The sequence below is a fragment of the Sceloporus occidentalis genome, unplaced genomic scaffold (assembly GCF_023333645.1).
Source record: "Sceloporus occidentalis isolate IW3139 unplaced genomic scaffold, rSceOcc1.0.p SCAF_2, whole genome shotgun sequence".
Classification (NCBI taxonomy): Eukaryota; Metazoa; Chordata; class Lepidosauria; order Squamata; family Phrynosomatidae; genus Sceloporus; species Sceloporus occidentalis.
The window spans coordinates 240,756,667-240,782,548 of NW_028316982.1; the positions used below are offsets into that span (position 1 = coordinate 240,756,667).

The 25,882-nt window shown below is 38.8% G+C and overlaps 1 protein-coding gene across 4 annotated transcripts in view; it reads right to left on the bottom strand.

Moving 5' to 3' along the window:
* The window catches only part of NBEA (neurobeachin), a 559,686-nt gene that overhangs the window by 99,784 nt on the left and 434,020 nt on the right, over window positions 1–25,882 (bottom strand). For all 4 annotated transcript variants that reach the window (XM_089512505.1, XM_089512504.1, XM_089512507.1 and 1 more), the window contains 4 exons: window positions 25,504–25,621; window positions 21,839–21,941; window positions 17,731–17,846; window positions 5,978–6,090 (listed from right to left, as the gene is read on the bottom strand). In XM_089512505.1, the coding sequence (XP_089368631.1) occupies window positions 5,978–6,090; window positions 17,731–17,846; window positions 21,839–21,941; window positions 25,504–25,621 (450 nt within the window). The remainder of the gene's footprint in view (window positions 1–5,977; window positions 6,091–17,730; window positions 17,847–21,838; window positions 21,942–25,503; window positions 25,622–25,882) is intronic.

Here is a 25,882-nt window from a genome sequence, read left to right on the forward strand (position 1 = left end):
GCATGTCAAAGTAATGTACTCACTGCACCTTAGTAATAAGCATTATACAATTTTACACAGGAAAACCACATTAAAGTACTGCTCTTAAATGAAATCTAGCATATAGTAAAGGTTTCAAAAGTATTCTCTGTATTAATGCCTAGTGGTATTTTGTACAGGAAGATCCAATCAAGGTGAAAATAAGCAGATCACCTGATGGTTTGTAAGTGGAGAGATAATCTGTATATCTATGACAGTCTCTTTCACTCACTTTTCAACTTGTCAAACAATAAATACAACCTTTGACCTTGTGTATGTCTTGAATAAAATGAGAGAAGACTAGAACGCGTTTCTGATAGCATACCTTGAGTGATACTTTGCTTTGTTGGTTTTTTTAAAAAAATTCTAATTAAAATATATGATTTAGAATTAACATGGAAACTGTAACAAATTCTGTGCATCATAAAGGAAATCCAGTGCAATTATTGTCCACAAATAACACTGCTGTTGTCATGCAGACAGCTGAATATATTGGACAAAAACCAGAAACTAAACTGTACAGCTGCTAATGTGAAGCCATTTTTTCAAAATGACAACAGTGAAATACCTTGAACATTGTCTTGATTTCTAGGTTCAGTGTTCAGAAGACCTGCTCATGGGGCTATTTTGATTAATTATTCAAATAAAGATACTTGAGAAGTATCTTTATAGGTCCCTAAAAAAGAAGGGGAAGGAAATTTCTAATTTTAGGGCAAAATTGCACTTAGAAAATAAGCATGCACATGATTTCTAAACTTAAGGAAGTGCACTGCCTTGAACTGATAGGACAATTTTTCCCCCATGGGCAATGTGTATCGCCAAATGTTCACTGCATTTTAAAATTAATAGTGGGGTTTAAGAATAATTTAGTCCCTAGAGGAAGATACTAAAATCATAAATGACTATTAAAACATTTGGACAAAGTCTGATTCATTATTGGAATTATCAGTCAAAACAGAAAGTAAAATAAGGATAATTACAGGTCACCATTTCTCTTAATATGAGACATGAGCTGCACACATTTAGGGTGCAACTTCAAGCAAGAAGCCCCATAGATTAGACAGTCTTATCTTGGAAGGCTATAGTTCTTCCAGCTGGGCTGTTGCTGGCAGATCAGTTGAGTTAATTCTGGGCTTGTTTTCCTCTCAACAGTATTTTATTCCTGTTTGTTTAGCTCCAATGGTCTCTCCGGTGGAAGAAATGAGAAGGAAAGGTAATGATTCTGAAATTTCATTTGTCTTAAAGTTTCTGGTTGTGAGAAAAGAGGGCTGTATATCCCACAGATCCACATCCTGTCTCTTTTTGCCTAGCACACCCCTTTTTGTCAAATGGCAAAAGGTGTTCCCTCAAAAGTCATATATGTCTTTCTAGGGCATCTTATAAGGATTTCCAATCTATTGTAAGGCTGCTGGGGCATATGGGTTGTTTTAAGATATTTAAGTGCCTGCCTTTAAGGTGTCATTTACATAAAATATAATTAATTCTTGATTGACATGTCTAGAATTGTATCACTGATGGAGCAGGGATGGCTCAAGAATTGTGCCCATTTCCATGAATTTCAGGAAACTTTAAAATTGAACTTGTGGATCTTGAAAAGACTGGCTATGTAATAAATCACTTTTGAAACTCAAAGGAATTTAAAATTAGTAGCAGTAGTAGTCATAGTCGTAGTAGCAGTAGAAGTAGTTATATTTATTTCTATCCCACCTTTTTGCCCAGATAGGGATTCAAATTATTTAAATATGGTAAAAAATCCACCAGTTACAAAAGTTAAAACACTATTAAACGAAATGAATAAATAAAATAAAACCAGGTTAAAAGATGCATCATTAACACATACACACACCAGCAACTAGTGCATTATGCCTCATATAATCACTCATCAAATGCCTGTTGGAATAAAAAAGTCTTTGCTCGTCTGCAAAAAGAAGGTAGGGAGGGTGCCAGCCTAATTTCTCTGGGAAGGGAGTTCTAGAGCCTCGGGACAGACCCTAAAAAGGCCGCCTGTGTTTCTGTGAGGCTTTTGGGACAAAGAGAATGGCCTCCCTCAGTGGATCTCAGGGCATGGACTGGTTCATATGAGAGAACAGAGTCCTTCTAATAACTTGGACCTGAGCGGCTTTCCGTGTGTGTGTGTGTGTGTGTGTGTGTGTGTGTGTGTGTATTTCCTTAGGAACACTGTTGAAAAAGGTCATAACCATCACTTTGAATTGTGCCCAGAAACAGACCAGCAGCCAGTGGAGCAATTCCAACAAGGTAGTTGTGTTATCCCTATAGCCAGCACCAGTTTCAAAGTGGTTTGGAAATGTGTCAAGAAGGTGGTGGCTCTACTGTTTGGAGAAAAAAAAGTAATTTTTGAGAGGCACACCCAGACTCTTGGGTGTGCCTTAAATATTTTACTGGAGCCTGACCAATAATATAATGAGACCTGTATTCATACAGCACTTTTAAAGTGCTCAGAATGCCTCACATATATTAGGTCACTAATCTTTACAACTATATTGTATAGTAAGTATTTTTATGAGATAGAGCACTGGGGCTGAGAAATAAAATGTTGACTAAGGTCACTTGATAAGTCTATAAAGTCAGATCTCAGTCAGGGATTTTCTGGTGCATAGCCAAAACATGGAGAGCCAGTGTATCTGAAAGAGATCCTGTCCCAAATCTATACATCTCAGATCTGTGGAACTGCATTTATATGACAGCGGCACAGTTCTACCATAGCAAGTACATCAGGAACCAGAAATTCAACACTGCTCAGGGTTGCCCATAATTCCTATATCAAACTGTAAATGCTGTTATTCTGGAGATTACTAATCTTTTAAAGTCATTAAGTAATTAGGTAACAATCCAGTGAAGAGTCAAGTGCCCTTATGTCTAATAATTTAATTGCCTTAGCAATTTAATTTTATACATGTCTTGTCAAAGGAAAGCCCCACTGAATTTAACACAACTTATTCTTTGGGTTTTACAGCAATGACCTCATTGTCTCCCTCTTTTTATTGCCACCAGTGTTCACAACTTATTGGAGAAAGGGTAATTGCGTGAAGGTGTTTGCAATCTAAAATCTTGCAAAAGGGAACCATAATAGAAAGGGTGCAATGTGGTAAGGAATAAATATGAAAACAATATGCAGTTTCCACTGCATGTGCTTTGGCCTGGGCACTAAGGGGCTCAGTGAAAGTCTTCATGGAAAGGATGGAGTTTATGGAGGGATTTAAATGAAATAAGAGAGGTAGCACCACATTGGGGTTCGCTGTGGGAGGCTGTTCTAATATGTACAGATCAGCAAGGGGGAAGCAGGAGTCTTTTGTGGGAGAAGGAGACCTCTGAATGTTGATGGCTGCTAGAGCAGGAAGAATGAAGATGATGGTCAGGGCTATAATTGGGGTGTAAGAGAGAAGAGCCATGGAAGCAGTAGGCCAGAGGGAACCTAAGTGAGACAACAGAAGGCTAGAAGAGAGAAACCTGAAACAGTATGGGCCAGAAGTAACAAGTGAATGGACCAGAATTTTAACTCAGGATTAGAGTGAAGTACAATTTTGACTGAAACTCTTGTATTGTTTTTACAACACAACTTGTGTAAATATAAAGTGTGAGCTAGAGCCCAGAAAATCCCTGATTCTGATCTATTTTCAGCCATGACCATGAAGTGGACAATATGTTATTTCTCAGTGCTCCATCTCCATAGTGGAATGCATTTGCCACCATTTCATGCAAAAGTAGAGCTGACTGAAGCTGCTCTATTAGAGAGAAGACTGGATCTAGACAAGGTCTCCATAGTCCTCATCATTAGTAATGGAAAATTCAGTCCAAGTTGCAATTTGGTCACTCCAGTCTTCAATTCATACTGCAAATATAAAGGGAGTAACTGCTAAAGCTATTAACTGCTTCTGATCCAGTGAACCTAACTTTTTATAAAGAGCAAGAAGGAATTACAGTGAGTTAAATTCTTTGGCTGCACACCATCCTTCAAAGGAACAGCACTATACATACAAAGTACTCCAGCACACCTGCACAAGTGTCAGTCCAGTGAGTCAAAGCTGACTCATATTGCTAAGATATTTATTTCCGGTTATATCTTTTTTCTTCCCTGTTCAATGTTAAGCTTAGGCAAGCCTCATTAGCTTATGAAAACTTATGAAATCATATTCAGAAATACATCTGGGGCATTACATTAAATGATAAATTTTTATAAGAAGGCTTTTCTTTCCCTTCCCATGGTTATAGATAATGAAAGTATGTTTCTTTGATTTTGTGAAGTTTAGGTGCACTTCGGTACACAGTTTGTTCTAGTAAAAAGCAGCACTGTAAAAATTTTATGCTTCTTTCATACAATGTTTTTTATATTAACTGCTGCTATAATCATTTAGATGAGCCAGTCAGTGTACTAGTCATATACATCACATGCTCAGATGTCTGCTTAATACAAATGTGTAATGGTTAATGTTAATTACATTACTTTTGCCATTAAATATTAAAATAGTACAGATGCACTAAAACACATTGTTTGCCTTTTGGGGGGCAATTTATAATAATCATTAATTATACTCAAGAATAAGTCTTTACACGTTGCTGACAATCTTGCTCTGCAAACTAACATCCATCAGCCAAAAAAAAAAAAAAGGAAATGTATACTAACACAGAATAATAATGGTAAGAATTACTAAAATTAAAATTGGTATTTGATTTTTGGATTTGTCTAAGTGTTAAGGTCAGGGTTCAAAACAAGCCATAGCATTCTTTATGACAATGGCATTCAGTACAGTGGATCCTTCCCATCCATAGTAATTTGGTTCTGGGTCCCAAAACAGGTGGGGGGAAATACAGATTTCACACCCCAAATTATTCAATGGGTGGCGATATACACACATCCACCATTGAATAATATGAGCCATGGCAAGCCATAGATACTCCAATCCATGGATTTCTAGCCTGCTGATGCACCCCACTATATGTCAGTGGAAAGATCAACAGATGGGGAGCTTCTCAGTCTGAGAAATGCACAGCAAGGTAGGAATGCGAAGTGGGGTGGGCGACATGTAAACAGCTGGGATTTCAAAGAAACTCTGCGCCAAACCCAGCTGTTTCCCCTGTGATTGGGCCAGATCCACCAGATCTGTGTTCAGTCTACCAGGATTGGGCCCAATCCCAGCCTCAGGGTTTTGTCCTGCATCGTCTCAACAAACAACACAAGGATGGGGGGAGGGGAAACAGGGGCCTTTTGGCCCATGTGGACAACCCCTAGTCACTTGGTCATATTGTGTTGCTAATAATGTAAAGGACAAAGATTAGAGTTCCATGTACCAGCTACCCTCATTCTATTCCAAACAAGGGCCTTGTATTTGGGTCTTTTTGGACCTTCTGTTTGGATAACTGCATTGAACGAGTGTTGTGCCTTTTGCTACTGCAAGTAATGGTGAAGTCCTGCAGGGTTTTCTGTACCAGAGAAGAGAGAATGACTGTACTTTTGTGGAGTACCTGTAGCTCAGTAGCAGAGTATGTGTTTTGAATACAGAAGGATTCCTGGAGGCCAGGTGTGCCCATTACACCTGGGATGCCAGGTTTGAGAGCCCTGGCTGAAGTCTTAGGGAACTGCTATGCTCTTCTGGGTCTCATACAAATCTCAGGGTGGGGACAGAGAAAGAGCCATTTGAAGCTAGCACTTGGGTCTATCCTTCCATTTAAAGCAGGGCAGCGAGTGGTGGACCAGCTTTGTAACTATTAAACTTTCCCTGGAAATAAAAGCCTGCAAATGAATTAGTAACTCCAATGAACAGATCCACATTGTCTTTTGTGCATGCACATTTGGCAAATATTATCTAAAAGCCTTACTTTTCTGTCATTACAAAGGCACACTGTTTGGCCTTAAGTTTTAGTCTTAAAATCTCAGGAACTGGAAACTATTGATTGTTTTTAAGTATAATTCTAACAATGTTAACAAATAGTTGAAACATACCTTTGAAAGATCTCTGAAGTTTCCTGGCAAGGTTAGATCCAACTCCTCAGATTCATAATTTGTTAATACCCATGGAAATACAGGGTATTGGTTCAGATCATTATATGTACGACCTGATGAAGAAAAAAAAATATTGTAAAAAGAATGGAATAGTTATTAAACATGGAAGTTTCACACCAATAAAGCACAACAGACATCAATTAAGCAATATTTTTTCTTCACATTACTGTGGCACTATATTTTTATTTTTAAGCCTGCAGGACCTTTCTTGCAGCTAGCAAGTTTTCAGGAAAGCCTCCTGCCCTGTAGCTTCATCAAGACATGAATGAACACTTGAAACTCTTTTACAGTAAGAACTGAAATGAAGAAACAGCCAATAAAGTTTTTTTTTTAATTTTTAATGTACCACAAAATTCTTTGTTCTTTCTAAACAGTTTTCTCAATGTACGTTTTATGTGAATAGTTTGTGGGAATGTTCAGGTTTCTTTTGAGAGTGAAGCCCAAAAAAAGTGACACAAATTCTTTAAATGAACTAATGAATGATTGATTTCAGGACTAATGTAAGCACACTAGGCTCAAGACAGTTCTATCTCATATATTGTAGCCTGCCATGTACTTTAGATAATCTTCTTCCACACTGCCAACTGTAGTAAAAATTGATGGATACAGTGTGACAACAGTAACTCTAAATATTTTCTGAAAAATTAATGTATACACCTATCCCACATTCATATCCTGTGTTATTTCTTCTGTCTCTTCACTTTATCTGCATTTGTATTTTAAAATTTCAGTTATTAAAAAGTTTTACAGCTGCTTTTGAAAGAGAGAAGGAAAGATGGTGTCATGGCATATATGTTATTACTGATAATTGGCAAGTTCAGAGATAGGTACTGAAAATAAAATTCATCAGATTGGCAAGAAGACTGGATTTCTCTAGACTGAGTTTGTAGTGAATAGAGAATGTTCTTAATTTAAACTGCTGATTTGATTTTTGCAATACTGTGGAGGTTATCAGAACCAGAATATTTTTTACAGATGATAGGCACCATATATAACTATGTCCATGTTGATGGTCACCATATATGTGCCCAGCTGAATGGTCACTAGTTATACATCCCTCATTCATTGCCTTACCTGATCTTTTCCTATCCTTTAGCAACACCTCATACACTCAGTTAGTGGTTTGTGGTTGCTTAAATTTCTGATTGTCTCTGTCACTGGAAGACTCTGTTGTAAGGAAGAGGTAGAGGCATATAGACCACATCCTTCTCACACTCCTGTGTGTACATTTGTATTTGTTCATGTTTGTGTGTATATTGAAAGAGACATGTTTTTCCACAGAAGACAGCTACTTTTAATGTAAGCTATTGTATAAAGCTAGCCAGGAGAGCAGAAAGCCACTGCCTTGTTGAAGATTGAAAAGAAAATTGTTGTATTCTTCCTACACTTTTCCTAGTTATTGTACATGAGAATTTCCAGTTTTATTTCTCAGCTAAGTAACAAACTGAAGAAACGTATGCTGTTATTGGCATGTATGTTACCTTTTCTGAAGGAGCAGATTTTCTTCCAACTAGGCTTATACAGATTAATGTTAAAGACTGAATATTAAATATTGCAGTCCTATGACACTAATCTACTTCAACAATAAAAACTGAAGCACAGAAAATGAAATCTCAGAAATACAGAATATGTTTCTTCATTAAAAATAACTTTTTAATTAAACCATCCAATTTAATGTTTTTATATGGCACTTTTAGTTTTGAAGGTGAAGTGATGTAGAGACAGCTGACAAAGAAATTATAACTGCAATTCCTTGGTGAAAATGTTAATGACAGCAAAATATTGTTTAATTAGATGATTGCAGCATCTGGATTAACACTCTTTAAAAGCGATGTTCCTGTGCTTGTCTGCTTCTTCACACTTTACAGACATTTTGTCATCTCTAGGTCATTAGGAAAGAATTTTTAATGGTTTTTCTAGAAGCAAGCAGTTCGAGTTACATCTAATTAGATGACAATAATAAGCCCAACACATGCAGTAGCTAAATATATACATAATTAACCAGTGAGGGCTTGTACATCACAGGCTAAAAATGTGGAAAATGCTAAACAGGAGGGAGGAGGAAGGTGGAGAGGAAGAAATGGGACTGAATTCATTACCTGAATATGTCAATTTCCACTAGCATTGAAAATACTTTCCTTTCCAAATACAGGAGTATTCCTTGACTTTTACAGTATATGGTTTTTAGTTATATTACTTATTTTATTAATCAGAGATTTGATAACATGCTCGAAAGCTAAGAAAAACTTTCCATCTAATTTTTACAAAATGTGTTTATTGTTCTTCTTCATTTATGAGCCATTAGGCTTATTACTTTTTTTTTAAACTTTATTTTAAAATGATTAACTGCTAACTTTTCTGAATGCCTGCATTTTAAACATTTATATAGTACAGTATTTAAAGGGGTGGTATATTGTTTGCTGTTCTAAACAGGAGAATTTCTCTGAATATATCTTTCATTATCTAGTGATAAAACGACACTGAATCAGTTAATATATCTCTCCTTCTCCTTCTTCGGATTCCAAGAAAAGTGAGCATGGTAAGAATTATTTATAAAACAGTCCAGTCAGGAAGTCTTATGTCTACAAAATGAAGATAAAAACCAGGGGCAGGCAGAGTATAAAACTTAGTCTGACTGATAAGTAGCAGAGTGCCATGTTTACCTTCAGGAAAAAAACACAGAGAGCTGTAAACATGATGAAATATGTTCAATGACAAGAGGGCCAGGGAAGAGGTGAAGACCTTAGGAGCACAACAAAGTGGTGAGAAAGCAACTGGGTATGCTTGTCAAGATGGGAGTTCTCAGATTCAAAGGAACAATTTTCATTCTATACTACAGATACAGTGAGGGAGGTGATGAAAATTTGCTCTAGTGAAATTCTTCCTGGTTAATTGTTATTTGATTTGTGACTTTTGTAGTCCTGATTGATTGAAGCTGCAATCCTATGCTCATGTATCTGCAAGTAAGTATAATTTAGCTCACTTCCTTTTCAGTAGTCATTTATAGGATTGCATTGTTTGTCAGTTATTTTAAAATGAATACAATTAAGATCTGAGAACATCTGTTTGTATACTTTGCATAATTTTGAAGGTGCTTTAAAAGTGGTGTACCTGTACCAAATTATAGCATTCTTAAAGACAGGGAAAATGAGATAGAAGAGTAATTTAGGTCACTGTCTCCTAATTTGCTCCTGCCAGCTCCCACAATTTCCAGCAATGCTACACCCAGACAATGGAAACACATCACATCTAGGCACCACTAAGTTGGGAAAAGTATGATTTCCATAAGCACAGAAAACATACATAATACTACAAAATATGGCAGGTTTGTACAAGAATAATTAGTAAGTCTCCAAAAAGATTATTAATAACATCTGTAATGGTCACATTATATTCTTATGCTTTGTGCACAGACTAGAAAAGACTCCTCATGAATGTGAAGTCAAAGGCTTTCATGGCTGGCATCCATAGTTTTTTGTGGGTTTTTTCAGGCTATGTGGCCATGTTCTAGAAAAGTTTCTTCCTGACATTTCGCCAGCGAAATGTCAGGAAGAAACTCGTCTAGAACATGGCCACATAGCCTGAAAAACCCACAAAAAACTACTCCTCATGAAATTAATTCATGCATCATTATTTGTTACTGACTTCAACAAGTGCAGATTTATATCTCTGTATGCACACAGAGCTGACCAGGGTGGTTACGGGGCCTACCTGGGATAGATTGAAGCCCTACAGTGGTCTCCTGCAAGAAGCTAGACTTTGGTGAGCAAATGTAATAGGACTGGGGCAAATGGCACACAGAGGAAATGAGACAGGTGGGACCCAGGAACCTCCCATAGAAACAGTCTGAGTAGTCTCCCAGAAAGCACTCTCTCCATGACTGAAATGAAAGGTACTGATGGTACATTTATAACATAAAAACGTATACAGGGTAATAAACAGTACATAGGATTAGGCTCTCTGAAGATTTAAGAAGTTGATGGGGTGGGTGGGGATAACGTTGTTTGTACTATCTTGTTCCCCAGGATAAATCCTGGAAACGATGGTGCTGTTCATACCGAAACATGGGTTTACTTGAGAAGCGGGAATAATGCTGTCTCCCCAGAAGCCTCAGTCAGAATTGCCAATGGTGAGTAATGCTGGGAGTTGCAGTCTGGAGTGCTGCATGATTCCAACCCTTGGTTTAGTATTTCACTAAAACAACAGCAAGAAATGCATTTCCACAACCTAGAGCATCTTAATAGGACTGGGGAAAGGCTATTACTTTCCCCCATCAACACTTTATTTGATGAGGAGATTGAGTATATCAAACCCACTGATGCTCTTCCTTAGAAATGAAGCTTCTGGGCAGAAGAGAGAAAGAAGGCAGCTTCTATTCATACTTTGCCCAACATCCATTCCTAAGAAAGAATGGCATTATGCCTCTGACACAGCCCTTTTGCTCTTCAAGTGACATCCCTGTGGCAAAATACTGTAATGCTAACCTGTCTCTCATCTTTGGTTAGGAGGACTCAGACTAAAGAGACAGTAGCTTGCCTATGGCTGCCCAGCGCGTTAAAGATTAAGGCAGTATATGTACCAAAGTTCTCTTGGCTCATATATTTAGAGGCTAAGAAAACCCAGAATTGAAATCATTGCTCCCAGGAGGATTCATTCGTTTTAAAAGGGATAAAAACAAGTCGATGTAAATGAAAGAAGTTGGTAAAAGAAAATTCTGCAATAATGTTCAGTTGCCAAATGGGGTTGTTGTCAGGCTGAATCGGAGGTGCTGCCTTAGCTTGAATAAGAGTACTGGTCCAGTGGGGCAATGGGAGATATAGCGTTAACAGGTGAAGATAAAGTACAAGGGAAGACGAGATCGATGCCTGAAATCTATCTCACCTTCCACTCACCCTGTTACCCCAAAAGAACCAAAGGTCGACCCAACCATACCACAGACCCTCACACTGCTCCTCTGCAATGCCAGATCAGTTAAGAATAAATCCCACAATCTGTTAGAGGATGAAAATGCTGACCTGGCTTGCTTGATGGAAACCTGGCTGGGAGAAGATAGTAATGTGACCTGGGCTAAGGCCCTCCCAGTCAGGTATGCCATTAAAGAGCAAGTGAGGGAAAGTGGGCAAGGGGGAGGAGTGGTCTTGATCCATAAATCTATCTTCACCCTGACCAGGAGACCTATCTGGAAAACAGATCATTTTGAGTTTATCTACCTGACCCTGAAGGGTAGGAACAGTCTAGGGATTCTGTTAGTCTACCATCCACCCTGTTGCCTAACAGATTCCCTGGCCGAGCTGACACAGCTGGCTTCTTGTCCTGGGGGATCTCAACATTCCCTTCGAGGCCGGCTTACTAGAGCTGACAGGTGCAGCTTGGGAGTTCATGACTTCCATTCTGTTGATGCCTTGGTTGATACCTGGAATAAGTATCTTACCAGGGCTATAGACAGCATCGCTCTTGAGCGTCCTTTCCAGCCCGCTGCTAATAAAAAACCATGGTACACTGAAGATCTTCGTAAAATGAAGCAGACCGCGCAATGACTAGACAGCTGCTGGTGGAAACATCAACGTTTATCCGACAAGACACTCCATGAGATCCTATTGAAGTCTTATGGAGTGGCAATAGATGCATCAAAGAATTCCTTCTATGCTGCACATATTGCGTCCGCTGAGTCTCGTTCAGCAGAGCTGTTTAGGGTGGTCAAAGAGCTAACTCAACCACCTCCCACCCTAAACATATTATTTGAACCAACTAAAGCCTGCTGTTATGCTTTTAATAACTTTTCACAGATAAAATCTCTTGGATAAGGACTGATTTGGACGCCAGCATTATAGTAGAGATGGGAAGAGAGATATCCGGTGACTCTATGGACCTTATTAAACTCATTTTGAGTTTGTAAATACTGATGAAGTGGACAAGATTCTTGGATGTGTCAGGAGGACAACATGCCCTCTCGATCCTTGCCCATCATGGTTGACAGCCCAGGGAGGGGATGCAACAAAAACATTACTACAATCTATAATCAATGCATCCCTCAGGGAGGGAAGATTTCCATCACAATTAAAGCAAGCAGTCGTTAGATCGCTTTTGAAAAAACCCTCCCTGGATCCCCTGGTGAGAAACAATTATAGACCGGTCTTCTCTTTTACCATTTTTGGGCAAGGTGATCGAGAGGACAGTCGCCTTCCAGCTCCAAGCTGTCTTGGATGAAGCCGATTACCTAGACCCATTTCAAACAATCTGTCCAGGGAGGCCATAATGGCCCCATCTTTGTTATCCTTCTGTCAGCTTTTTAAAGAGAAAAATTTTAAAGGACGGTCTGGGGCATTGTATTGTTTTAAAGTATAGTGTCTAGATCAAGGGAAGTAATATTGCCACTCTATTCTACTTTGGTCAGACCTCACCTGGAATATTTTGTCCAGTTCTGGTTACCAAAATTTCAAAAGGACATTGAGAAACTAGAGCATGTCCAAAGGAGGGTGACCAAAATGGTGAAGGGTCTGGAAACAATGCCGTATGAGGAAAGATTCAGGGAGCTGGGGATGTTTAACCTGGAGAAGAAAAGGTTAGGAGGTGATATGTTAGCCCTGTTTAAATATTTGAAGGGATGTCAATATTTCCCTTCAATTTTAGGCTGCATCAATAAAAGTACAGTGTCTAGATCAAGGGAAGTAATAGTGCCACTCTATTCTGCTTTGGTCAGGCCCCACCTGGAATATTGTGTCCAGTTCTGGGCACCACTATTTAAAAAGGACATGAGAAACTAGAGCATGTCCAAAAGAGGGCAACTAAAATGGTGAAGGGTCTGGAAACTATGACCTATGAGGAACGACTTAGGGAGCTGGGGAAGAGAAGGTTAAGAGGTGATATTATAGCCCTGTTTAAATATGTGATGTCATATTGAGGAGAGAGCAAGCTTGTTTTCTGTTGCTTCAGAGACTAGGACCCGGAGCAATGGATACAAGCTACAGGAAAAGAGATTCCACCTTAACCTTAGGAGGAACTTCCTGACAGTAAGGGCTGTTTGACAGTGGAACACACTCCCTCGGAGTGTAGTGGAGTCTCCCTCCTTGGAGGTCTTTAAACAGACGCTGGATGGCCATCTGTCGAGGATGCTTCGATTGTGATTTCCTGCATGGCAGGTGGTGGACTGGATGGCCCTTGTGGCCTCTTCCAACTCTATGACTCTATGATTCTTTGATTCTATGGAAGTATTTTTTTAATATTTTTACCTTTTTAATTGTATTTTATTATTTTAATATATAACTTGTATAAATATTGTAATAATTTAATTCTTTTTTAATATACAGTGGTCCCTTCTTTTACTGGGGGATCCGTTCCGGATCCCCCCACATAAAAGAAATTGCGCATATGCTTGAGCCCCATCAGAAGTAATGGGGCTCATGCTTGCAGCAGTACGGCGGCACATGCACGCTATAGGCGCATGGGCCATTGTTCATTCCAGTGCGCGGCACTGCTTCCTCTGGTGCTGCTTTCTATTTTTGTATGCTTTTAACTGTATTAGCTGCCCTGAGTCCTAGTTTTGGGGAAATGGTGGGATATAAATAAATAAATAAAATGTTTAATTGTTTTTTTTCAGCTCAATAGACAGTGAACTTTCATGATATCTATATTATATTATAGTGTATGTTATACTATATTACGTACACTATCCGCCCCACACTCTCAGAACATATGGGAAGGATTTATTAGAATATCATAAGCCCAGGTTAACATCAACTTCCCATAGATGGTTTACGGCCGCAGCTCCCAAACTATGGAACAGCTTACTGCAAGAGATCTGTCTTATCATCACCTTGGATGCCTTTAAGAAGGCACTTAAGCCGGATCTCTTCCGGCAGACTTATCCATCCGGCTTCTTATAGGAGCTCTTTAAGATAAAATACTTCACTTCTGGTTATGATGTATGTTTTCTAGATGTTTTAGATGTTCTAGATGTTTTAGCTATTTTATTGAACTGATAATGTTAGTGTTTTATTGATTGTATTTTATATCTGTACTGTGTTATTTCCTTGATGTAATCCTGCCTCAATCTGCATTATTATTAATCTTTGTATGTGTGTATATACAGTGTTATACCCTTGTTATACGTTGGGGTTTGGTTCCAAGATCCCCCGTGAATAACAAAATCCGTGGATGCTCAAGTCCTATTAAATATAATGACATAGCAAAATGGTGTCCCTTATAAAAAATGGAAAATCAAGGTTTGATATTTGAAATTTATGCTTTTTTTTTTAACATTTTCAAACCGTGTATAAGAAGAGCCAACTGTATGTGTATGTGTGTGTTTTTCTGTGTGTGTGTGTGTGTGTGTGTGTGTGTGTGTGTGTGTATTTGTGTAAAATGTTGAAGCTGTTGAAATGTTGTATATTTCAGTCAGTATCAGGAAATTATAGTACTATGCATTTACTTTCAAGCATCAGTATAATTCTTTTCTACTGTTGTTAACTGCCTTGAAGTCGATTTCAGCCAGTGGCAACATTATGAATGAGCGACCACCAAGTTACCCTGTCCTCAATTGCTTGCTCAGCTCTTGCATATTCTTAGGCCTAGCTTCTCTGATTGAATCTATCCATCTTAAATGTAGGCTCCCTTTTTCAATATTGCCCTTAATTTAATGAAGCATTACTGTCTTTTCTAGTGAGTACTTTCTTCTCATGACATGACCAAACTACGACAATCTCAGCTTAGTCATTTTGGCTTCTCAGGAGAGATCACGCCTGATTTGCTCTAGGACACATTTACTAGTCTTTTTAGCAGACCATGGTATTCGCAGAACTCTTCTCCAGCTCCACATCTCAAATGAGTTGATTTTCTTCCTACCGGCTTATTTCACTGTCTAGCTTTCACAACCATACATAGAAGCAGTGGCGTCACTGGAGGGGGGTTGCAGAGAGGTGAGGGACGCACTGGGTGACACCCCAGAAAGGAGGTGTGACACCCGGTTGGCCACCCGCCCACTGCAGGTGTCCCATGGGCCCATGTGGGTGCTGCTCCAGACCTCAAGGGGAGTCTCTGGTCTTGGTAAGCGGCAGCTGGCCGTTTCTGTGGATTGCATGGTGCTTCCCCTGCCCGGCTGTTTCTCCAGCCCTGGAAGTCCCACCCAGAAGTCCCCTCCTTAGTATTTAGTGATATATTTTTACACTTCAAGATCTTGTCTAGCTCCTTCACAGCTACCCTTCCCAGTTTTCTTTCAATTTCTTGTCTGCAGTCTTTGCTCTGATTTAGCCATCCGCAGACAGTAAGTTCCCGTTTTTTTATGGCAAAGCATGCAAGTGGCTGTGCCACCATTAAGAAAAACACAACTTCAGCATGCACAGATTTTGGTATCAGCGGGGGGGGGGGGGAGCGGAGTCTGGAATGGATCCCCTACAGATCTGGAGGTCTGACTGTATTTTAATATCTTCATTGTCTGCTTTAAAATTATGTAGATTGCATGTGGTCATTATGCTTGTTTTCTTCATGTTCAACTGTAAACTTGTCTTTGTGCTTTCTGCCTTGACTTTTTTAATATTCCAAATAATATTTTCATATCTTTAATATTTTCTGCTAATAGCATGGTGTCATCTGCATATCTTAGATTAAAATTAAAAATAATAATTGTAAGCCGCTCTGATAGCCTTCACAGCTGAAGGGCAGGGTATAAATATCATGAATAAATAAATAATAGATGTTCCTTCCTCCAGTTTTCACACCTCCTTCTTCTGAGTCTAGTCTTATACATGATGTTTTTGGTATGTAGGTTACACAGATAAGGTGGTAAAGTACAGCTTCACTTTCCAGCTGGAAACCATTCTATTTCTCCATATTCTGTCCTAACGGTAGCCTCTTGTCCTCAGTACAGGTTATGCATCAGGTTATGCACCAAACGTTATGGCACACCCATTTCTTTAAGAGAAATTCATAGTTCCTTGTGATCTATACAATCAATTGCTTTGCTATAACCTATAAAGCACAGGCTGATTTTCTTATGATCCCTAGTGCCTCTTCTTTTCCTGAACCCAGCTTGGACATCTAGTATTTATTGTTCCATATATGGTAAGAGTCTTTGTTATAGGAGCTGGAGCTACACTTTGCTTGCATGGAAGATTAATGCAGTGATCTGGAGGTTACTGCAATCCCTGATGTCCCCTTTCTTGGGGATTGTAATGTTGACTGAATGTTTCCAATTTGTGGGCCATTATTTTGTTTTCCATATTTGTTGACAGATTTTAGTTATAGTTAGAGTAGATTCTGTTTTTGTAGCTTGGAGTGGCTCTATTGGTAATTAGTCTGTTCCTGGTGACTTATTTCTCACAAGTGCCCTGAATACAGCTCTCACTTCAGTTTTTAAAATTAGAGGATTGTCCTCATATAGTTCTTCTTTAAATGAACCTGTCATTCTTTCATCTCTTTTATATAGTTCTCCTGTGTATTGTTTCCATCATCTTTTTACTTCTTCTTGGTAATATAATATGTTCCCCTGCTGGTTGAGGGCATCCTCACTCTTGCTTTAAATTTTTGTTTGACTTCTTGCATCTTGTTGAAGAGTTATCCTGTTCTTACTTTTTTGTTGTTAGCTTCTATTTCATTTTATTGATTATTACATTAATTTAGTGATCCTTATCCCTGTGCACAAATATTTATACATTTGAATTCAGGTTTTTTACTTTATTTCTGTCACCTTTCTTTTTTTGCTTCTTTTCTGTCCTTGACTGCTTGTAGAATTTCATCTGTCATCCAGTGAGGCTTATCTTTCTTTTTGGCTACCAATAGTGGCTTTCAGTGTTTCTCTCTAAAAAGTCCCTGGCTTCAATCCAGGGTTCTTCTGGCTCCTGGTCAATTAGGCCTAATAGTGCAAATCTGTTTTTTCCCTTTCTCTTGAAATACTTTGGTGATGTTCTTCAGGTTGTATTTTGGCATGGTGGTCAGTTAGTGTTCTTTTTAAGTTTAACTTTGACTATTACTAGTTCATGGTCTTTACCACATGCTGCTTGTGGCCTTGTTTCTGCAAAGAGAATGGTGATTCTCCATGTTCTGCTTCCAATTATGTAGTCATTTTTATTTCTATATGGAGTATCAGGTGGCGTCTTTACAAATTTCCCTATGATCTTTGATTTTGCTCCATTTTCTAATTTTGTGTTCTAGTCACCTATGATTAGCAAGAAGTCCTGTTCTGGTGTGTGATCAATTATTACTCACATAGAAGACTTTGAATGTTAGGCTTGGTCTCATGCATTTCAGTTCAAAACACTAAAAAAAGGCAAAGATGAAGCAATTTAATCATAACACCAGCCAAGTGACATCTGTACAAGGCAGAATACTACTGTTATTTTGCTGTCTAGTTGCTGTTGCTAAGAATGACGAAGTAGTGAAATTACGTTTTCCCATTATTATTTCCAGACACATACTGGCAATGGTTTGTTGACTCTAATAAAGCTTCAGACAAAGCTGTCAGCAGCGGAAATGGCAGGAGGAGAGCAAAGAATCACCACCATTACAATAAATAAATCTGAAGCCTGGGTGATAGGCTGTGCAGTTTCTGATAAAATTTAATGCGAAGTTCCTTTTTCCAGTATCTAGCATAGAACTGCAACTAAATTCCAGAGGGATTAGTATATCCTATCAAGTCATGGTGCTCACGATTTTGATAATCATAAACATATTATTAGGCCTTAAAGAAGCAGAAGACTTACCTGCTATAGTATTGAGAAACATCAAATATTCAAAATTTGAAATTTCCCTTCGCTGCCACCGCTGAGTCATGTTGGAAGATTTGTACAGTTGACGAGGAGTGGCCAAAGAAATTCGCCTAGGAATTAAAGAACTTACTGTAAGATTTGCGACCATGGCACTTATTCACATTTTCACAGCAAAATTTAGATAGTCTTGTTAAAATATTCTACGATTCTTATTAGAAAAATCTTCTAATTATTGGAAACATAATTATAACATAATTATAATACCACTCCATCTACCATCCCAGTGCATATTCACTTCATACTTTTTCAATAATTCAGAAAACATAAAAAATAAGGATAAATATAATAGTCTGAAAAAGCTTTTCTGCAGCAGCAATTGTGAATGTGAAATGGAGCATGTCCAAGATACATAGCATTTTTAATTTTAACAATTTGTAATTAGTCAGAGATGGCATTATCTTGAAGACTCAGATTGCTTCTTCCAGCTCCATCATTAACCATCTCTTCCCTAGTGCTTAGCTGTTTGCTGTCAGCCCATTTTCTGCTCCTTTTCACTTCCTCTGTCTATTCTAAAATTTGCTTTCTCAGTTATACTGGGTTTGTTCTTTGCTCTTTCTTCACTAACCAGTTGATCAGAAAAGTGACTATCATGACAGCTTGTCCTGGAAATAGTAAGGGTTCTCTGGAAAAAGCGAACTACACTAAAATCCTAGAAAAATTGTTGAATTTTCTCTAGTGCACTGCCACCATAGAGAAATCAATCTTATCAGCCTCTCTGTTAACTTGGCATCATGACACTTGCTAGCCATGCAAGCAACCAGCCAGGATGCAATAGTAGGGGCTGACCCAGCTCTGACATGTTCTGACATGAGCAGGTGTTGCAATGAAAAACTGTTCACGCAAGCTTGTATATGACCTTCTATAAATTCTGTACTTCCATTTTAAATTGCTTGTGTCAGTAAACTATTCCTAAGAACAGTTAAATATGCAAGACTACTAATCTTTGCTGGCTGATTACTCTGAAAGAATAAATATCCTGAATAGCTGAGCTGTACTGTGCTAGAGAAATCTCTGACAAGAGATATTTGACAAGATATGTGTGCTCTGATCTCATACTAAATAACCCACTTTTGCATTGACACTTTTATTACATATTATTTCCAAACCAGACATATAGGTAAGTACATTGGGGTGTGGAACCAGTGCCCCCTAGACACCAAAATTGCTATGAAAACATAGCAATTTAGGTTTCTGTGACTCCCACTACACTTTCCCTGCTCCCCGCAATTCAAAAAAGGAGGGAGTGTGGGTGTGTGGCAGTATATCTACAACTACCATGGGAACTTTACAATAAAAGGCACTTGAAGTGTTTATTTTGATTACACAGGAAGCACAGCTTTGCATGAAGTAAAAAAAAATAATCTATTACTTATCCCCACCCCCACTCCCTTGCAGATTTGTACTTTCCAAAATTTCAGCACTATAAGGGCTCATGATCCATCAAGAACAGTTTGGGGATGCACCATGAGGTTGCAGAAGGGAAAGGACTCACACTCTTTTTGATTCTGCTGGAAGAAGCAGGTCCTACTAGGAGAAGCATCCCACTGGACCTCACACTTTCTCTTTGTATTGAACAATATAGTAACTGCTGGTCATTTTAGGTCTTTGAAAAGATCAGAAAACAGCTCGGCACTGCACATATTGGTTTTCTGAAAGTGCTTGCATGATTCAATCCACATAAAGTGCTTGTACGTCAAAAGAATTGAGGGAAGCATTAGTGGTGAGCTTGTGAAACATAGGAGCTATACAGACCGCCCCTTTACTGGCTGGCTCGGTGCTGCAGCAACTGTATGCCGCAGCACCGATTCAGCTGCCATAGAGCACAAAAAGGAGCCGGAAAAGCCGGCTCCTTTTTGCGCCCTTGAAGGTGCGCCATAGCCGCTGCCATGTGGCATGATGACGCCCCTTTGGTGCTGTGCCATTTGGACGCAGTGCCAGAGGTGCATCCTCATGGCGTGCGCTGTGTTGACGGGTGTGCGTCAACATGGCACCCTTGCGGTGGGGTCACCGTGTCCAGCATGTGGACACTGCACTGTGGCTCCGCCCACAGGCCGGCGCTTTTCACTTGTAGAGGGCCTTAGTGGTTAAAAGACTGAAAGTTCAGATATAACACTTGTCATTAACTCACTAAGGTGCATCTACACTGTAGAAATAATACAGTTTGACACTACTTTAAGTGATGTAGCTCCATCCTATGAAATCCTGGAATTTGCACAAGGTCTTTAGCCTTCTCTGCTAAAGAGTCCTGGTGCCTCACAAAACTACAAATCTTAGGTGTCTTGAGAAAGCCTCTGCCTCACATTCAATTCCACCCAACATTCTACAGAATAACTTTAGAGTGACTACAAAGATCACAATGGCATAGATGAATTGTGTGGTGCATTTTAAAAAGTACTGTGGAAATGTGTTAGCAGCACTTTCACTACAAACATCACTGCACATTTTATGTCAATGGTTTTAGACACTGCTCCTCATCTTCAGTCTTCTGCATAAGATGGGCGGAAAATATAGAGTCATCATGATATTCTATATTTTATCAGTCCTTAGGCACATCACATCTTTGATATGGCTATCTATCTATCTATCTATCTATCTATCTATCATCATCTATCTAAAATTCCACTACCTACATTTTGTATGTATTCTAACTGAGTATGTAAACTGGATAGCTATAGTTTAGAAAATAATAAATATTACTCTACAAACAACATAAATATTTTAGGGCAGCCTACTGATTTTTAAGCTGAGGGAGAGCTCTTTTGCTTTTCTTTCTTGGTACGCCAGTGTCTGATTTGATGGAACATGTTGCAAAACAAATCTTCTCAAAAAGCTTCCTACTGGTAAGAGAGCTGAAGAGATTCACAGTGTGAATTACTGTGGTTGAGTCAAATAAATTATGTACAGTAAATTGGTACCATGCCTGTATGTTTCAGATAATGTAAGAAGGACACATGCAATGGTGTTTTGCTAACTCTGCCCAGCTTTGATCAACTCAAAGTAGCTTTTGGATACTCTTGCCTCATGCATGTGTCTGGAAATGCTGTCTTTGGTTATTTGAAAATGGCAACATTTCAGCAGTTCAAAGAAGCAATTTCCTAAGCATGGCCATGTTGCTCCAGCCAGCACACACTTCAGCAGGAAATGGGAGAGCATTGGTTGGTAGACTCTGTCCCATGAGGGAAGAGAGTTGACAAAAGTATACAACTAACAGACCATGCTAAAATTGCAAACATCTTTATTATCAATATTTTTAAAGTATTGTTGTGGTTGTTGTTCTCATTTATTTATGGAGTACATGCCACTTTATAAGAAAAAAAGAACAAAAAAAAATTTCTACCTATGTGTTCCAATACAGTGTCCTATTTATACTTTCTATGCAGTTAACAGTAGACAATGGTAAACAGTGAACACTGGCAGATACACCAAAATAAAAATCTAACTTCTCCATGGATGGGTAGGACTTTAAGAAAATAAGTTATCTGACTTCAAAGGGCAAAGCAAGCCATTTTTACAAAATCATAGTTGTAGAAAATTCACACTATGCCATGTACTACCATTAATTTGAACATTTTTTTCTCTATCAGTGGAACACACTACTAACTTAAAATAATGGTGGTGTTTGGAATATACGGTTTGGATTTTTTAAATTACACTAAGATAGATCACAGAATGATTCTGGCATAAGCCATTTAAAGTATAATCCTGTACATATTTATCTAAAGGGAAATCCTATTGAACTGAATGGAACTTCTGAGTAGATATGGGTACTCAGTTAATTTCAAGCTGATGACAATTTCTAAATACCTGACAATAGTCCTGTTTAACAATAAAAAATATTAATTGAATCAGATGCCCTCTGAGAATGAATTCTTATGACACCCACAAACTCCATTTAAAACATTTTACTTTAAGTAATGCAATGATCCTGTTTCTGTGATAGCTGACACTTGATAGGTAAGCATAATTAGGTATCTATGCATTAATCATATAATAAGCTTGCATGAAGCAAACACTAAGCAAAACAGAAAACATAGTTTGATACCTTGCTTGTGGCAAGCCATAGCTGGTTCCCACTCCAACACGAGGTAAGCTGTACACAACCTTTTTGACTGTTGCTTGGTCAGGAAAATTGAACATTACGGAGGCTGTAGTATAACGACAATGAAAATGAATCATTAGGGGGTGTTTGGTGTTTAAAGGAGTTTTTTTGTATGCAATTCTTCAGAATATCCCTTCCAAAAAAGGAGAAAGACTAATACAAATCTAAAGAATATACTTGAAGAGGTAATCCAACGATATGTTTATCCTTCAGTTGAACTGAGATTCTTTATGGGCTACTGCTTATTGACAGATATCTTCTAAACAACATCCAAAATCCTGATTAAAGTTTAATTGGAATCTGATGAATGAAGAGAGCTATGTTCTAGTAGGGGACTTACCCACTAACTTTAATATTGAGCAGTTTTACACTGAAGAAAATGAGATTGCCCCACTGATGTGAAATTCATACAGGCATTCAGAATCCTTGCATATACATGTAATTTGGATATAGTAGATTATGGTTATATTTCAGAAAAAAACATATTCTGGAATGGAGATACAAATTCAGCTATTCAACCCTGCACCACATTGAATAAAGCAGGGATAGGAAACCTTTGGTCCCTGGGCTGAATGCAGACTACAAAGATTCCTCCTACAGTACAAACCTCTTTTGCTGTCTTCTCTGGGAAGTCAAAGGAGAGAATTCTGAAAGGTGTATAAACTTTAAAGATCCTGCATACAACTGAGCTGTTGTTCGCAGACAGGGAAGCTATTTCATAGAATCACTGGTGAACTGCAAACAAGTAAACTGTAGCACAGAACAGATTGGTGCTTTACATTAAGAATTACTACTGAACAGACCTAGATGCTCCTTTGTTTTCACAGTGGGAAAATCTCCAGATTAATAAGAATATTGTTTTAACCCCACCTACTCTCCCCTTGGAAGGTCTGCCCCAGAGACTAACAGAATTTGCTGTATTCCTGAATCCATAGGCAGACATTTCCAGTGGATATTGTCAAGGTAGACTATTGACCCAACTGCTGTTGAATGTCCTTTCTGGCACTACAGTACTTATTCTGCTCCCTGATATTCTAGGACGCTGTTAGCAATGAAAAACGCTGAATAGCTAGAATGCAAATGGCACCAGGCTCTCTATGAAGCTGACTTAACACCTGCTTATTGCTCTATTATGTGACAGTGGGGACAGCAAAAAAAGTGCTTATTTTGCTATTTCCATTGCATTGTCAAGTGGGTATTCAGAAGAGCTCTTCAGAGCAATCAGGGACTTGTTATCCCCTACTTTTGTGAATGAGACATAGGTTTTTCAGAGACCCACTCTATTTTGCTAAGCACTTTCAGGATCAAATTCCTCATCTCCTCAGAACCTTTTACACTGTTACTGTGATAAATGCTACAAGGTTTTCCAAAGTTGTGTCTAGCCAATTTGTTTGGGAGCAGTTTCAGCAGATGTGGCCTGAGTAATCATGTGCTCTCTTGAGCCTTGCTTCTCATGGCTGACTAAAGATTGCTAAAGGGGTGTGGCCAGGTGGGTCTGACGTATGGTGTGGGGCATACTTCTGTGCATGAGGTCATGGTGCTTGCTATTCTCAAAGAGGTGGTGGCACAGTTCCTAGGGAACACCATGGATTTTGACAAATTACTAGCCAATTCCAAATATTATTTTTAGGGGAAGGTAGACTTCGGGTGGACAATTCCAGGAACTTTGGAATCATAGTGATTATCTAGGCTATTTTCAATCTGAGTTCGATCCTGGTTTAAGAATGAATTGGCCTTGGTCACACTGATGGATACTCTTTATCCTGAGAGATACTGGGGGAGAACAAACTTGTTGCTCTTTCTTGATTTTTTATATTGGATTTTGATACAGTGAGCCCACACCATATGCAGGCTCCTTATAGGCGGCTTTCAGTATACACTGAAGCCGCCTGGGAAACAGGTGAGTGCCCCCTGCATGCACATTGCCATGCAGTGAGCACGAGCCCCAATATATCCAATGGGGCTCACAAATGGCGCGTGTTGCCAGGGGCGCGTGTGCAGCCGCACAGCAAGCATGAGCCCCATTGGATATAATGGTGTTCAAGCTTAGGTGTTTTTTGCTTTACGCGGGGAGGGGGGTCCAGAACGGATCCCCATGTAAAGCAAGGGCCCACTGTACTATCAGCAAGGCAGCCTTCTGAACTGACTCAATGTGATGGGGACTGATGGCATGATGCCTCAGTGGTTTTGCTCTTACCTGAAGATTTTTTTCCAGAACTAGGGCTGGGGGCATGTGGACACTCAGTCCTAGTTCAACCCTACTCTGCAGTTAGGCTGGCAGAAAGTGTCGGTCTGTACTGCCCAGTAGACTGCAAAACTGAACCCAATGAACTGAGGCTGGACCCTGATAAAACAGGGGCCTTGTGGGTGACTGACTGTTCCAGGTGGGGTTGCACTCACTCTGAAAGGTTAAGATGACAACCTAGGGGTTCTCCTGCATCCATGTTTGTCACTGGTAGCCAAAGTCACTTCAGTAATTCAGGGTGCCTTTTATCAGCTTTAACTGCTATACTAGTTGTAACTATTCTTGGACAGAGATAGCTTGGCTATACATGCAGTGGTATGTGCACTGACAGTCTCAAAACTGGATTACTCCTGTGCCTATATATACTTGTCTTGAGAACTGACATCTGTTGAAGAGTCCTTCTTTATGTCCCACCAATGGAGGCCATACACGATAAGAGGACATGGAGAGAACCTTCTCTTCTGTGGCAACACAGTTATGGAGGCCTCATTTGTGCCAAGGCTAGTGTCATCCCATGCCAAGTCAAAACATAGCTTTTTATTAAAGCCTTTGGGGCATAACTGATTTTATACAAGTTGCACATGGGTTATGGTTTACATTACTTTAAATTGTTTTCACTGGTCTTGTTTTAAGTATCAAATGATTTGAAATGCTTTTGGTCTTTTAAAGTTATTTTTACTGTTTTAAATTGTCCTATATTTTATTGTACATTGCATTGAGATCCTCAGCATGGGATACAAATATTTTAATAAATACATATATACATAAATAAAAAGTGCATGGAGTAGCACCTAAGACTGATCCAGTAACTGCTGCTCGTACACAATGCTTTAGCTAGACTTCTGAGTAGGGGAATCTACCAGTAGCACACAACACCTCTGCTCAAATAATGGCATTGGATAGTTTATTATTATTTAGTTTATAAAGCCCTAAACAACATGGTTCCTGATCAAAAGAAACTGCTTTATTTCTTTTAGAAGGTCTGTGTTTGAGGTCATCTGGCAGTTCAATCATGATTGTGCTACTTGCTCCTAATGTCCACTTTGCAGTTGTTTGGAGCTAGGTATTAACTGTGATAGCACCTACTATGTGGAAAGCTCTTATCTTAGTATCAAGCATTACTAACTTTAGAAGCTTATTCATGCAAGTCTTCCTGTTTAGTTCAATTTAACACTTGTTTCATCAGCCACATAATGAATGTATGGTAATGTATACATTGTGTATCTTAGAACTCCAGTTGACTGTTACTTCCTCTTGGAAACTGATATACTAAAAGATAACTTTCAAAAACTAGATACACAAAAGTAGTAGATTTTTTTTTTAAAAAAATGAATATTTTATCCAAAATACATAGTAAACATACTTCTGTTTGCCATGAACACCTCCAAGGCTGTATTCTGAAGAAGATATCGTCTTGAGAAAACAGCTCGAATTTCACTGAACATCCATTTTCCATGAAGACCTTCTGTATAAGCAAGAACCTAAAATAAATAAAGAATGAATGAATGAATGAATGAATGAATGAATGAATGATGGGTGGGTTTTCTGCTACTAACAAAGCCAGTTTAGTGTACGATGATTTGCATTTTATTTTTGGAGGAAATAATACTGGAAGAAAGTTCAGAAAAAGCTGAATCTACCAATATTGCCAGTGTCCAATCCATGACCAGGTCTATTCTTTTTCCCCTCATCGTGAAGGCTTAACCAGTTTTTAACTTGATAAAACTTATTTTTTCTGACAT